At 55.6% G+C, this 15,700-nt stretch overlaps 1 protein-coding gene across 4 annotated transcripts in view; it reads left to right on the forward strand.

Annotated features, from left to right (window-relative positions):
* PLEKHB2 (pleckstrin homology domain containing B2) overlaps positions 1-4,207 on the forward strand; it is a 44,024-nt gene extending 39,817 nt beyond the window's left edge. For all 4 annotated transcript variants that reach the window (XM_082465721.1, XM_082465722.1, XM_082465723.1 and 1 more), the window contains one exon: positions 1,383-4,207. In XM_082465721.1, coding sequence (XP_082321847.1) covers positions 1,383-1,519 — 137 coding nt within the window. In that variant the 3' untranslated portion in view covers positions 1,520-4,207. The remainder of the gene's footprint in view (positions 1-1,382) is intronic.
* The last annotated feature ends 11,493 nt before the right edge of the window (positions 4,208-15,700 follow it).

The following is a 15,700-nucleotide window of genomic DNA, read 5'->3' on the forward strand; positions in this document are numbered from 1 at the left end:
GAGGAGCCCCCGCTCGCCGCAACTAGAGAAAGCCCGCGTGCAGCAACGAAGACCCAATGCAGCCAAAAATAAATAAATAAATAAATATATTAAAAAAAGAAAAAAAAAAAGACTTAGCTCCCTGGTAGGAACAGAGGTGAGCAGGAGCTGCAGCAGAAGTTGGCTCCTGGTCATGCAGTGAGGAGATCCCTCTGGGGGGCTAACAGAGGGAATACAGGTTTAGATTCTTCAGGGGATCTTTTAATTAGGTCAGCTTGCAGGTTCCTACTGTGTGGCATTTCACTACTTGGAGTTGCCTAATTGAAATTTTTTTAAATTTCAAGGCTGTGATAGTGAATGCTACATTTCACCAGTTTTGTAGTTGAAACATGCTGCCCTCAACCCCCGTGTGCCTCACTTTTGCCTGTCTGTAAAATAGGGGTAACAGGAAGCTCAACTCATAGGGTTGTTGTGAGGATTAAGTGAGTCAATGAATGTAAATGCTGGTAATACTATAAGTGCGTAGACTAGTAAGCACTTGTAGATGTTAGCCTTTAGTGTCACTGTTGGTTTCACTTCCATTCTTCATCTACATGGACATATCACTATTGGATTAATCTCTCTATTTCCTAGGGTTGAACTGCTAAGGGAATAGTGGGTCAAGGAGGAAAGTTAACACTATATGTGAGCAATTTTAAAGCTAATTAGCTATTGGACAATATATTGTGAAGCATAGAAGAGAACAAGCAATACATTTCCAGTTGTAAACTTTAATTGTGCAAATAAATTTTAAATTTGTTTAAAGTTTGCTTTTTAGAAGTTTCCCCTCTAACATAAATATTTTTCCCCATAAAGGCATAAGGTTAAAAATGAAGAGCAGGTTAGGTTAGCAGATTAAAGGTTTAATTTAAAAACGGTTTGCATGAATACTGAGAAGCTAATTAACTTCTAGGTGGGTGTTTCTTCTTAGCTTTCAGTGGGGATTCTTGACTCTCCCATTGTCTCTAGGCTCCGTGTGTCCCCCACACTCCTCGTCTGCCTGCCATCCTGATGAGCAGGATGTGCGGGGCTGAAGTGGGCATTGGAGGCTGGGGTTTGCAGCTTCATTAGGATTCTGCTCTCTGCAGTGTCTGGGACTGTGGACCTTGGGAAGCTGAGCATCTTGATTTTCTCTTAGTGCCGTCTTAGAAATGGAGGTGTCCTCCTCACGTGGCCAAGTCCAGTCACCTTCGCTTGTGGTGGAGGAGAGCTGGGGAGCACTCACTGCAGTCACCCCACCAGCGCCCCGAGGGGGGGAGTGCAGTGCGTGGAGAAACTTCAGGAAGGGTCCCAGTCAAGGGAGCCGTCTTTTTGAGTGAATGTTGGACTTCACAAACTGCTCCTGTTTTTTCCTTCTTTTCTAGGACTTTATGGACAGCAGCCTGCCAACCAAGTCATCATTCGTGAGCGGTATCGAGACAATGACAGTGACCTGGCGCTGGGCATGCTGGCTGGAGCAGCCACAGGCATGGCCTTAGGGTCTCTGTTCTGGGTCTTCTAGAGTCCTTGGGACCTGGATGTGCATAGCTTCTGATACCCTGTGTGCAATAATATAATTTGCAGGGCATTTCTGTTTGTTATAAATGTTTTTAATAATAGTTTTAGTAGTTCTTTTGAAAGTAGTGACATCATACTTATAACTAATCCATATAAGTACCACAGAGAAGGCTTTGGACTGCTGTTTAGCTAAAACGTGGACTAGTTGGGGGCACTGGCTCATTCTAGGAGTTCTTTTATGGAACCCTCAGAATTCCTTATTTGAACACACCTGTTTGGAAAGGGCATTTTCCTTTTAGAGTTAGGCCTTAGTGCTTAAGGGATAGTTATTTTAGTGTTACGCTAGTAACGTCGTGATGTATGAGTGGTGAGTGATTGTGGCAAGAAGAACTGCAGCTGTTTTGGTTTAACGTCAGACTTTGAAACCTCAGACCAGACCTGGCTGCACGTTACTTCAGGAGTTGTAGGCTGGAACCTTCCTGAATCAGCGGTGTGATATCGCCACAGCCTCTGGGGCTCTGCAGGCTTCCAGCAAAGCCGACTGCTTAGGATGATGGGCGGGATGGCAGATCCCCCGCTTTAAAATGATGCTTTTCATTTTATTTTTACTAGTTTGTTTTTGGTAGTGATCCTTGGAAAACATCCCAAATTAAGAGTAGACTTGAGTCTCAGTGTTTTAGGGCTTTATCATTTAAAACTTGAACAAGGCAAAACAATTACAAATAAGTGTGTGGAGGTAGATTTGCTTTATTCAGAGGCATCATGTTTTGAATGTTTGCTTTGAGTATTTTTATTGCCACTTCAGCCTACTTATAGCTTATTTTTCTACTTGTTGAGAAAGTAATATTAAGAGAATGGTGAGGAGAGTGGAATGAGAGCCACAGTTACAGTGTTACTGTCTCAGGGGATTGCGCTGCACTGAGGATCCCCCTTTCCACCCTTCTGAAGGCTGCTAAAGAGCCCGTTTCCTGTCCTGTGCAGGACTGGGGCGCTGTGGCTGTCCCCGAGCACTGGGGTGTGTGGAGCCCCGGTGGTGGCATGGTTGGGGAGACTCAGGTTACAGATGGGAGTTGCGGCCTAAGGACATGAATGACCTGCTCAAGGTATTACTCCATCTGACCGGGACACTGGCCTTGTTTTCATTCTTGACTCAAATGTCACAGAGAAGCTTAAAACCATTTAATTTGAGCCCCAACTATGTGTGAAGCTCTGGAAGACTGAGAGTCGTGCATTTTTGTTATTTCTTATTTCTTTATTTATGTAAATTTTAAAACTTCAGTTATTCCAGTTTTCTGTCCTGCATGCTTTAAACAATGTACTTTTACAAAGGCAGTTTAGCGCATTGAAGGTCTCTGCCCCTGTACTCCATGTGGCCCTATTTTCCATAAAATACACTCCTAGTAGCACAAATTCCGTTTTTATTCTATGTGGCCAGTTACATACATAGTCTTTTGTTTCACTGATCAACCCATTCCATCTCTAAGTCAGACTTAAATAGATCTATCTCCGTATGAAACCAGATGCCAAATGAACTTTGTGATGACCACAGGTGTGTTTTCCTAGCCAATTCTATTGCACTTGTTGACACTGGAGAGTCTGTTTCCAGCTGAAAAGAAGTATACTTGGCTGTCATCTCTTTGGATGTTTGACATGGTGGAAAGTTGCCATATGTGATGTGTGATGACACTGGTTTTGATGGTTAAAAATGTTGCTTTAGTTATTTTACATCGTATGTAATAAGAATGGTTTTGTTCAGATGGTAACCATTATTCGAGCTGTATGTTTTACTTACAAAATACTAAACTCAGTTTTTCATGTTGCATCATTTTGAACTTGGAGTTACTGGAACCACAGGTACTGAGTTACGTCAGTGAAATGCCCTTGAAGCAGATGGTCTCCTTGTGTTCCCCTGGCTTCCCTCTGACAGAAGCGGGAGAGCTGTGGACTGAAGCTTGGGCCCACATGTGCCCCCCCATCTCCAGTCCCTGTCCCCAGCGGGGCCAGCCCCACCGGGCAACTGTAGTTGAGTCTGGAAGTTCACTGTCACTAGTGACTTGATCCTGAGAGGAAATAAAGATGGAGTAAATATACTCTGTATAAAGATGGGCTGAGATACTTCATTTCCCTGGCCCCAGCTCTTGTAGATGCCAATGCTTAGGTAATCCTAAATCAAGAAGTTAGGTGAGTTGGAAGGAACTTGTTCAGGTTTAGTCAGTATTTTACTTCCATGTGTACTTTTAGCTAGTTGGCCGTTGACATTGCACACATGCCAGTTGGCTTGTTTCTTAGCTCTGTTCTTTTAATTCCTTGAGTTAACTTCAGGGTCTTAGATGTAAAGAGAAGGGAGAGACCCGTGGTTGTGTTTCACATCATCATTCATGAAACGGGCCAGACCAGGACACAAGATCTGGATCATGGGAGAAGTTCCTGCCATTGAGACAGAATGACCCACATTTATTTTCTACATTACTTGTGACACTGTGTGCTTTCTTTCTCCTTCCCAAGTTTATGTAGACACCAGCATGGGATGCAGTTCCAGTTTTTTCCCCTAGGGTTGATCTTTTTTTCTGATTGCTTGCCTGTCTCTAGTATTCTGTTGTGTCCTCAGAACCTATTTTTCCCTGTATATGCAAATTGTATGTTTATAAGTGAAAATGTTAATACACTAAATGATTGTTAACCTTAAAGCATATTTCATTGACTTCTATTGTTGTTTTTTAAATTCAGTTTATTTAAACTATAAAGATAAAAACGGTTCATGCGTTTCTCCCATCCCCCACCCCCTGGCTCTGGCAACCACGAATCTGGTTTTTTTTTTTTTTTTTTTTCATTTATTTTCTAGTAACACAGTCAGCTTTTTCTGCTGCATCACAGGCAATAAGAATGCCATTTATGGAATGCTCAATGCATTCCATAAGTGCTAGGGAATGTATTGTCACATCAGAAAACAATAACTCATTAAATTCCTGTAGTAACTCCGTAAGGGGTGTGTTATCCAAGTTACACTGGATGAAACTGAGGCTCAGAAGTTAAATTCTTTTCTTGGGAGCGCACAGGTAGTAAATGAAACAGATTTATATCTGATATTAAAACATATTCTTTTTCCCTGTGCCATGTGTATATGAGAGTAATTTCCACAAGAACATAACAAGGGTCAGTACTTCTAGGATGACTATTAAAAAACTGTCAGTATCTTCCTCAACCAGATCTACTTGGCCTTGTGGGTTCAGTAACTTCTCCAATATCTTTGGGTACACGACTTTGTGTTTTTTGTTGTTTTGTTTTAAAAAATTATTTACATTTTTTTTTCATTTCTGCATTACCTCACTCTCTTCCTGGCTAGCTTTTCTGTTTATCTCACCTGTTGCAGACTTTGATTAAATTGTGATGTGTGGTTGCCTGTAATAGTTTAAGATGAGGAATCTCATGCTAGAAGCTCTGGGTCTCTTGGTTTCATTTCTTTAGGGAGGAAGTCTCTAGTATTTTGCCTGGGGACAATTATTTCTGGATGTCAGGGAGGGGAGACACTCCACACAGCCTTTGTAAGCCCTTCTACTTTTCAGCTGGACTTTATTCTCATCTTCCATCATGCTGGCCCTTGCTGCCTCTGGCTCTTTTTTATTTTTATTTTTTTTAAGTTTTTGAATAGGTTTTTTATATATATATATATATATACACACACACATACACACACATAGCTTCAGAATGAAAAAAAGGATTCAGTAAAGGTTCTTGCATCTGCCCATTTCCTATCTTCTCTTTGCTTAACCACTCATACTGGTTTATTTATCCTTCATGAGTTTTTCTTCATGCATATATAAACCAGTACAAAGATAAATTCTTATTTTTCTTCCTTTTTTACAAAAAAAGGGTAGTATATACATCAGTGGTACTCAAACTTCTTAGTCTCAGGATCCTTTTACAGTATTAAATTTTTGAGGCTTCCCAAGAGGTCTTTAAGGTGAGTTATATCTATCATTATTTACCATATTAGAAAATAAAATTGAGAAATTTGAAAACTTTCTTAAGAAATGGTAAACCCATTATATTTAAAAAATCGACTTTATAAAAAATATTTTCCAATACAAAATCAGTGAGGCAGAGTGTTTTCACGTTTGAAAAAATTTAGCATCGGGCTTCATAGCTGGATTTGCCTGTTTGCTTATGCGTTCAGTCTGTTGTTAACTTGTTTTTTGGTTGAAGTATAGAAGGAAATACAACCTCACGTAGATGTGTAGTTGGAAAGGGAGGACCTTGCAGACCCTCAGAAAGGGTCTTGGGCACCCTCGGGGGTCCTTGGATCATACCTTGATGTATGCTGTTTTATCCTTTTTTTTTTCACTTAACATACCTGAGGTATTTCCATATCAGCACGTAGATCTTGCCCATTCATTTTATTTGTCCTGTAATTCATCCAGTACCCTTTTACTTTGGCTAAGAATGCTATAATGAAGGATACTGTACAAAAGTGACTCATCCCAGCGTGGGGCTCTTGGAGGTACTGTGTTGTCTTTGACAGGGTGCAACTAGTGGATAACAGGGTCCCCTGGAGCGTAACTGACTTGAGTGCCTCCAGGATCCCACCGAGGCCTGGGACTGGGAGTTAGAGAACTGTATGCACAGAGGCTGACTGCCGTGATAAGCCACTGCAGGAGCTGAAGGCCAAAAGCTCTACCGCTCAAGCCGCGTCCACTGTGGTTTGCTTGGGAGGGAGACTTCTGCCCCAGGTAGTCATTTGGAGACTGCAGCTGCTTCTCTCCGGTGCCTTGGAGTCCTCAGGGAGCTTCTGCATCCTGCTGGCAGAGGAAGATGGTTAAGACACAGCCCCCTCCTCAGCTTGGCAGCGGTGCCCAAGCTTCTGCTCTCATTCCAGTGGGGAGAGCTAGTCACGTGGCCCTGGTGCCATGCAAGGGGTCTGGGAGGTGTAGTCTGAGCTAAGGAAGAAGTCGCCCTGGCCACAGCTGCTGCTGAGCCACAGTAAATGGTAAATACTGATGGTCCACTATCTTCAACACTCAGTGGAAGTCAGGCTCCTATTAACCCTCATTTGCACAGTATTTACTGATTAGTGAAGTGGGTGGTAGCAAATTACATGTAAATTGTTGGTTCACATAACAGATGTCATTTGGTCACAGAGTATTTTTGTTGCTCAATTATTTCTTTCCCTACTTACCAACTGATGGGCAGGTTTGCACCTAGAGAAAGACATTCACCCTGTCCAGCAAGGAATATAGTCATTAGTCATTCCATCCATTTGTTCTTTAATACATTAAATTCGCTCATTCCATCAAGTATTCACTGAGCATCATGGCTCCTGCTTATTTCCCCCTCCCCCACCGCTTCCCTGCGAGTTACACATTCTTGCCTGTTGCTGTGTGACCTCCGGGGTCTCCTCCCCCACTGGGAAGAATAGACCTCCCTGCCTCACTTGGGGTGTGGGGTGTGGCATTCTTCGGCTCAGGAACATCGAGGTCCAAGCTCTGGTGCCTAGGTGCTGATGAGAAATGCGTATTCCTGGGACTCAAGCCCAGAAGATCCTGAGGGGGTCGGCGGTGGGCTGGATTCTGCACTGCCACCAGCCCCTAGGGGATTCTGTGCAGGCTTAACTCTCCCCTGGTCCTAGCTCCCCCAAGCCCCACCTGTCCTGAACACTTGTGCCTTCCTTTCACCTCTGCCAGCAGCATCTCCCTCCTGCACTTGCAGTGCCTGCCGACAGCCTAGGAAGACCTCCCCTTGCAGCTCAGCGCTGTGATGAGAGGAACGACACAGTGGGGGATGGGTGTCCGGCACTGGCTTTTTCTCTGCCCGGCTGGTAGGAAATCAGGTCAGAAGTGCCTTCCCTGGACCCCGGGAGGGCTGGTGACTCTGTGTCATCCAGGTGACATTCCTTAACAGGGTCACCCCCCAGTGGGCAGTGAGCCTGGGGTGCCCTTGAGTAGCCTCTCAGGCAGGGCCTGCCTGGTCTTTCAGCTGCCTGTCAGAGGCCAGGTGAGCACCTCCTGGGCACAGGGAATGTGTTCTGGGTGCAGTGGGAGGCTGAGGCCTGGGGGCCCTGCAGGAAGGTGTCCTGGGCATTGCCACGGAGGCTGCTCATCCCAGTCTTCAGGAGCTGCCCCACCCCACCTGCCCAGATGGGCATGGTAGGTACGAGGGCACCTGCGACGGTGCCGCAGACACGCGGGAGGGGCCACAGGGAGGACTTAGGGCTGCACTGTGGGAACGTAGGCAGCGTGGGCTCTCCAAGTCTCAGCTACTTCTTCCAAGAAGTAGGCGTAATAACGAGAGTCCTGCCCTGGAGGACACACCGTGAGCAGTCATCCCCTCTCTTCCACTCCCCTCCTAGATGGCGGGTCTCTAGTGCTCCCAGGCCACCAGCAGCCCCTGGGAACCTATCAGAAACGCAGATTCTCTGGCTCAGCCCAGACTCTGGAGTCACCAACCAGCCCTCACGGTGATTCCAGTGCAAGTTCAGATCTTGAGAACCACGGGTCTAGAATGGACTCCCTCCCTCCCACCCTCTTCCATCCTCTCCTCCTCCCTCCCCCGCCTTCCTTCTCTCCCCCTTCGGAGCAGCTGCACTTCTTCCTTGCCACAGCCGGTTCTGAGAGTCACCACTGGGTGTCAGAGCAGCCCCAGGAATGTCCCTGCTGTCACACCTCCTCCCAGCACCCCCCCCCCCCAAATCCCAGTCCCTGCTGTGGCTCCCAGGGCTTCCCAGACTGAGCCCAGAAGAAGAGGAAGTGCTTGGATCCGGGTCTGGTTGCAGAGTCCCAGAGCGCTGCACCCGTGCGCCTGCTCCCTCGTCACTGGCTTGGGCCGGGGCACCTGCTCCACGGCTCTGCCTCCAGTGTTTCTAGGGGCCTCAGGTGAGGTCCTGAGAGGCTAAGGGGCCTGCCTGAGGTCACCTCTGAGCCTCTACCAGGGTGAGGGCTTTGCCCGGTCCTTTCCTGACTGCCCGGGGTGAATCATCTGGGCACCAAGGTAGTCCACCTGGCAGCACCCATGTGGTAGGGACCAGGGCAGCCCCTCCACTGTGTAGGCTGTCATGAGGGGTGTGAGGGTACAGACAAATCCCGCTCCTGCCAAATTGCCTCTCGCTCATTGTCACAGCCTGTAGAGGGCGTGGGCAGCGGTGTGGTCAGGGGAGGTGGCAGTAGACGGTGGCCACTGGGTTTGGCAAGTGGAAGTCACGAGGCGTCTCTGGTCTCCCTGCTTTGGGCCCCTCTATGAGCCCTGGTCAGGGCCCCAGGGTCTCCAGCAGCTTCCACGCAGTTGGGCTTCCTTTCCCTACCCTGCGGCTGTGCCAGTGTCAAGGTGGACCCTGGGCTGCCTGTCTCAGGCCCCGTGCAGCCTCCTTCCTCCACATGGCCTTGTGGGCAGTGGTCCTCCTCCTGAACACCCCCCTCCAGGCTTTGTCCACACTCCCTGCCGGGCTCGACCCACTCAGGGTCCGCCCTCCCACGCGCTCAACAGACATCTGGGCCCTGCTCAGTGCCAGGCACAGGCGCGAGGCTGGACAGACAAGGTCACTGCCTTGTGGAGCCAGCGCGGACGCAGCACCCTCCCTGCCACAGTGGATGCTCGGCCGAGCACCGGGAGGGGCTGCAAGGGACAGGAGGGGTTATGCTGGGTTTCCAGACCAGGGACAGGGGTGCCATGGCCCGTGGGCAGGACAGGCTGGGAGAAGGTGGGAACAGAGAATGGGGCAGAGCCACGGTGGACTGTGGGGGACAGAGAACCTGGAGAAGTTCTTGGAGGCTGTGGCAGCTGTGGTGAGCGGGACGTGGGCCAAGCCTTGGGTAACTGGACACGTGTTGTCCAGGAGCCTTGGCAGGACTTGCTGAGGGTCAGCTGGAGAGTCGGGGAGTGTTTTCTGCCCGAGCTCCTGGGCCTCTGTCCCCGGGGACTTGGGCTGGGGCTGGGGCAGAGATGCAGGAGAGTGACAAGTGAGAGGCGATTTCTCCGGAATGGCCTGGTGGTTATGTCTGGAGGTCAGGACAGAGGTCTGAGCACAGCGATGGTATTTAAGGCCTGGAGCTGGTGAGCAGGGAGCAGAGGCCATCTTGGGACCGACCGGCCAGGGTGAGGGAGGAGGGCTGCAGGCATGGTGGACGTGGGCAGAGCGCGGCTAGGCTGTAGAGGGTGCGGACAGCGGCGTGGTCAGGGCGCTGGCAATAGAGGGTGGCCACTGGGTTTGGCAAGTGGAGGTCATCAGTACCTTAACATGCTTCAGGGGAAAGTGGAGAGGACGGGAGTGGGTTTGGGGCAGGGCCTGCACACAGGCCCACGCACCCTCCTGAGCTTTCCCTCCCCAAGCCCGTTGTGGCAAGGGCCTGGCTTCAGGCATCAGGGGCTACCAGCCGCCTCTGAAGCTCCTCTTCCTCCCTGGGGATGAAGCCGCTGAGCGCACCGGGTGATGTAGGCTGAGCATCTTGGGCAGTGTGGTGCCTGTGGCCTCCGTCTACTTTGAGACCCTCGCCGTGAGGAGGGGCCTGTGGCACATGAGGAGGACGAGGGGTCCAGGTGGGCACACCTTGGCCTCAGGGAGCTACACATGGGCACGCGCAGCTGTGCACACACAGAAGGGGCATGTGTGCTCTCCAGACGGCATCCTCCAGGCGAGCTCCACATCTAAAACTGGAGGTGGTTATCACCATTATCGTCACCCGCTGCCAGGTTCAAGTCTGGCCCTGAGTCGTACCTGCTCTGTGAGCGTCTGGGCCAGGCAGTCGCTGGTGCCCGTGTGCCACGTGCCACAGGGTCTGTAAGAGAAGCCTGATCACCAGCGCAGGGAGGCGAGTGCCCGCTCAGTGGGGACCAGGAGGGAGAAACCTGGAGAGAGAAGGGCCCGGCTGTCTTCCTTCCTCCCCTCCTGCCCTCCTGAGCCTCAGCAACATCATTTGCAAAATGGGGACGTGGCAGCGGCGTGTGGCCTTAACACACAGGAGACACTTGTAAAGAGGGCCTGGCGCAGGTGAGTGCCCTGTGTGCTGCTCCCAGGGCTGGCTCCACAGGCGAGGACACCGAAGCCCAGCAGGGTCACCCAGCGGGGGCTCCTGCGACTGGGACCCCTTCCCCCTCCCAGAACAGGCTTCCAGCGTGCTCCTGCGACTGGGACCCCTTCCCCCTCCCAGAACTGGCTTCCAGCGTGCTCCTGCGGCTGGGACCCCTTCCCCCTCCCAGAACTGGCTTCCAGCGTGCCCTTGCGGCTGGGACCCCTTCCCCCTCCCAGAACTGGCTTCCAGCGTGCTCCTGCGGCTGGGACCCCTTCCCCCTCCCAGAACTGGCTTCCAGCGTGCTCCTGCGGCTGGGACCCCTTCCCCCTCCCAGAACTGGCTTCCAGCGTGCTCCTGCGGCTGGGACCCCTTCCCCCTCCCAGAACTGGCTTCCAGCGTGCTCCTGCGAGTGGGACCCCTTCCCCCTCCCAGAACTGGCTTCCAGCGTGCTCCTGCGGCTGGGACCCCTTCCCCCTCCCAGAACTGGCTTCCAGCGTGCTCCTGCGACTGGGACCCCTTCCCCCTCCCAGAACTGGCTTCCAGCGTGCTCCTGCGACTGGGATCCCTTCCCCCTCCCAGAACTGGCTTCCAGCGTGCTCCTGCGACTGGGACCCCTTCCCCCTGCCAGAAATGGCTTCCAGCGTGCCCTTGCGGCTGGGACCCCTTCCCCCTCCCAGAACTGGCTTCCAGCGTGCCCTTGCGGCTGGGACCCCTTCCCCCTCCCAGAACTGGCTTCCAGCGTGCTCCTGCGACTGCGACCCCTTCCCCCTCCCAGAACTGGCTTCCAGCGTGCCCTTGCGGCTGGGACCCCTTCCCCCTCCCAGAACTGGCTTCCAGCGTGCTCCTGCGGCTGGGCCCCTTCCCCCTCCCAGAACTGGCTTCCAGTGTGCCCTTGCGGCTGGGACCCCTTCCCCCTCCCAGAACTGGCTTCCAGCGTGCTCCTGCGACTGGGACCCCTTCCACCTCCCAGAAATGGCTTCCAGCGTGCTCCTGCGGCTGGGACCCCTTCCCCCTCCCAGAACTGGCTTCCAGCGTGCTCCTGCGGCTGGGACCCCTTCCCCCTCCCAGAACTGGCTTCCAGCGTGCTCCTGCGGCTGGGACCCCTTCCCCCTCCCAGAACTGGCTTCCAGCGTGCTCCTGCGGCTGGGACCCCTTCCCCCTCCCAGAACTGGCTTCCAGCGTGCTCCTGCGGCTGGGACCCCTTCCCCCTCCCAGAACTGGCTTCCAGCGTGCTCCTGCGGCTGGGACCCCTTCCCCCTCCCAGAACTGGCTTCCAGCGTGCTCCTGCGGCTGGGACCCCTTCCCCCTCCCAGAACTGGCTTCCAGCGTGCTCCTGCGGCTGGGACCCCTTCCCCCTCCCAGAACTGGCTTCCAGCGTGCTCCTGCGGCTGGGACCCCTTCCCCCTCCCAGAACTGGCTTCCAGCGTGCTCCTGCGGCTGGGACCCCTTCCCCCTCCCAGAACTGGCTTCCAGCGTGCTCCTGCGGCTGGGACCCCTTCCCCCTCCCAGAACTGGCTTCCAGCGTGCTCCTGCGGCTGGGACCCCTTCCCCCTCCCAGAACTGGCTTCCAGCGTGCTCCTGCGGCTGGGACCCCTTCCCCCTCCCAGAACTGGCTTCCAGCGTGCTCCTGCGGCTGGGACCCCTTCCCCCTCCCAGAACTGGCTTCCAGCGTGCTCCTGCGGCTGGGACCCCTTCCCCCTCCCAGAACTGGCTTCCAGCGTGCTCCTGCGGCTGGGACCCCTTCCCCCTCCCAGAACTGGCTTCCAGCGTGCTCCTGCGGCTGGGACCCCTTCCCCCTCCCAGAACTGGCTTCCAGCGTGCCCTTGCTACTGGGACCCCTTCCCCCTCCCAGAACTGGCTTCCAGCGTGCTCCTGCGGCTGGGACCCCTTCCCCCTCCCAGAACTGGCTTCCAGCGTGCTCCTGCGACTGGGACCCCTTCCCCCTCCCAGAACTGGCTTCCAGCGTGCTGCTGCGGCTGGGACCCCTTCCCCCTCCCAGAACTGGCTTCGAGCGTGCCCTTGCGGCTGGGACCCCTTCCCCCTCCCAGAACTGGCTTCCAGCGTGCTCCTGCGACTGGGACCCCTTCCCCCTCCCAGAACTGGCTTCCAGCGTGCTCCTGCGACTGGGACCCCTTCCCCCTCCCAGAACTGGCTTCCAGCGTGCCCTTGCGGCTGGGACCCCTTCCCCCTCCCAGAACTGGCTTCCAGCGTGCTCCTGCGGCTGGGACCCCTTCCCCCTCCCAGAACTGGCTTCCAGCGTGCTCCTGCGACTGGGACCCCTTCCCCCTCCCAGAACTGGCTTCCAGCGTGCTCCTGCGACTGGGACCCCTTCCCCCTCCCAGAACTGGCTTCCAGCGTGCTCCTGAGGCTGGGACCCCTTCCCCCTCCCAGAACTGGCTTCCAGCGTGCTCCTGAGGCTGGGACCCCTTCCCCCTCCCAGAACTGGCTTCCAGCGTGCTCCTGCGACTGGGACCCCTTCCCCCTCCCAGAACTGGCTTCCAGCGTGCTCCTGCGGCTGGGACCCCTTCCCCCTCCCAGAACTGGCTTCCAGCGTGCTCCTGCGACTGGGACCCCTTCCCCCTCCCAGAACTGGCTTCCAGCGAGCTCCTGCGACTGGGACCCCTTCCCCCTCCCAGAACTGGCTTCCAGCGTGCTCCTGCGGCTGGGACCCCTTCCCCCTCCCAGAACTGGCTTCCAGCGTGCTCCTGCGGCTGGGACCCCTTCCCCCTCCCAGAACTGGCTTCCAGCGTGCTCCTGCGACTGGGACCCCTTCCCCCTCCCAGAACTGGCTTCCAGCGTGCTCCTGCGGCTGGGACCCCTTCCCCCTCCCAGAACTGGCTTCCAGCGTGCTCCTGCGGCTGGGACCCCTTCCCCCTCCCAGAACTGGCTTCCAGCGTGCTCCTGCGGCTGGGACCCCTTCCCCCTCCCAGAACTGGCTTCCAGCGTGCTCCTGCGGCTGGGACCCCTTCCCCCTCCCAGAACTGGCTTCCAGCGTGCTCCTGCGACTGGGACCCCTTCCCCCTCCCAGAACTGGCTTCCAGCGAGCTCCTGCGGCTGGGACCCCTTCCCCCTCCCAGAACTGGCTTCCAGCGTGCTCCTGCGGCTGGGACCCCTTCCCCCTCCCAGAACTGGCTTCCAGCGTGCTCCTGCGGCTGGGACCCCTTCCCCCTCCCAGAACTGGCTTCCAGCGTGCTCCTGCGACTGGGACCCCTTCCCCCTCCCAGAACTGGCTTCCAGCGTGCTCCTGCGACTGGGACCCCTTCCCCCTCCCAGAACTGGCTTCCAGCGTGCTCCTGCGGCTGGGACCCCTTCCCCCTCCCAGAACTGGCTTCCAGCGTGCTCCTGCGGCTGGGACCCCTTCCCCCTCCCAGAACTGGCTTCCAGCGTGCTCCTGCGGCTGGGACCCCTTCCCCCTCCCAGAACTGGCTTCCAGCGTGCCCTTGCGGCTGGGACCCCTTCCCCCTCCCAGAACTGGCTTCCAGCGTGCTCCTGCGGCTGGGACCCCTTCCCCCTCCCAGAACTGGCTTCCAGCGTGCTCCTGCGGCTGGGACCCCTTCCCCCTCCCAGAACTGGCTTCCAGCGTGCTCCTGCGACTGGGACCCCTTCCCCCTCCCAGAACTGGCTTCCAGCGTGCTCCTGCGACTGGGACCCCTTCCCCCTCCCAGAACTGGCTTCCAGCGTGCTCCTGCGACTGGGACCCCTTCCCCCTCCCAGAACTGGCTTCCAGCGTGCTCCTGCGGCTGGGACCCCTTCCCCCTCCCAGAACTGGCTTCCAGCGTGCTCCTGCGGCTGGGACCCCTTCCCCCTCCCAGAACTGGCTTCCAGCGTGCTCCTGCGACTGGGACCCCTTCCCCCTCCCAGAACTGGCTTCCAGCGTGCTCCTGCGACTGGGACCCCTTCCCCCTCCCAGAACTGGCTTCCAGCGTGCTCCTGCGGCTGGGACCCCTTCCCCCTCCCAGAACTGGCTTCCAGCGTGCCCTTGCGGCTGGGACCCCTTCCCCCTCCCAGAACTGGCTTCCAGCGTGCTCCTGCGGCTGGGACCCCTTCCCCCTCCCAGAACTGGCTTCCAGCGTGCTCCTGCGACTGGGACCCCTTCCCCCTCCCAGAACTGGCTTCCAGCGTGCTCCTGCGGCTGGGACCCCTTCCCCCTCCCAGAACTGGCTTCCAGCGTGCCCTTGCGGCTGGGACCCCTTCCCCCTCCCAGAACTGGCTTCCAGCGTGCCCTTGCGGCTGGGACCCCTTCCCCCTCCCAGAACTGGCTTCCAGCGTGCCCTTGCGGCTGGGACCCCTTCCCCCTCCCAGAACTGGCTTACAGCGTGCTCCTGCGACTGGGACCCCTTCCCCCTCCCAGAACTGGCTTCCAGCGTGCTCCTGCGGCTGGGACCCCTTCCCCCTCCCAGAACTGGCTTCCAGCGTGCTCCTGCGGCTGGGACCCCTTCCCCCTCCCAGAACTGGCTTCCAGCGTGCCCTTGCGGCTGGGACCCCTTCCCCCTCCCAGAACTGGCTTCCAGCGTGCTCCTGCGACTGGGACCCCTTCCCCCTCCCAGAACTGGCTTCCAGCGTGCCCTTGCGGCTGGGACCCCTTCCACCTCCCAGAACTGGCTTACAGCGTGCTCCTGCGACTGGGACCCCTTCCCCCTCCCAGAACTGGCTTCCAGCGTGCTCCTGCGACTGGGACCCCTTCCCCCTCCCAGAACTGGCTTCCAGCGTGCTCCTGCGGCTGGGACCCCTTCCCCCTCCCAGAACTGGCTTCCAGCGTGCCCTTGCGGCTGGGACCCCTTCCCCCTCCCAGAACTGGCTTCCAGCGTGCTCCTGCGGCTGGGACCCCTTCCCCCTCCCAGAACTGGCTTCCAGCGTGCTCCTGCGGCTGGGACCCCTTCCCCCTCCCAGAACTGGCTTCCAGCGTGCTCCTGCGAGTGGGACCCCTTCCCCCTCCCAGAACTGGCTTCCAGCGTGCTCCTGCGGCTGGGACCCCTTCCCCCTCCCAGAACTGGCTTCCAGCGTGCTCCTGCGACTGGGACCCCTTCCCCCTCCCAGAACTGGCTTCCAGCGTGCTCCTGCGACTGGGATCCCTTCCCCCTCCCAGAACTGGCTTCCAGCGTGCTCCTGCGACTGGGACCCCTTCCCCCTGCCAGAAATGGCTTCCAGCGTGCCCTTGCGGCTGGGACCCCTTCCCCCTCCCAGAACTG

Source organism: Balaenoptera physalus (assembly GCF_965194825.1).
Source record: "Balaenoptera physalus genome assembly, chromosome: 6".
Lineage (NCBI taxonomy): Eukaryota > Metazoa > Chordata > Mammalia > Artiodactyla > Balaenopteridae > Balaenoptera > Balaenoptera physalus.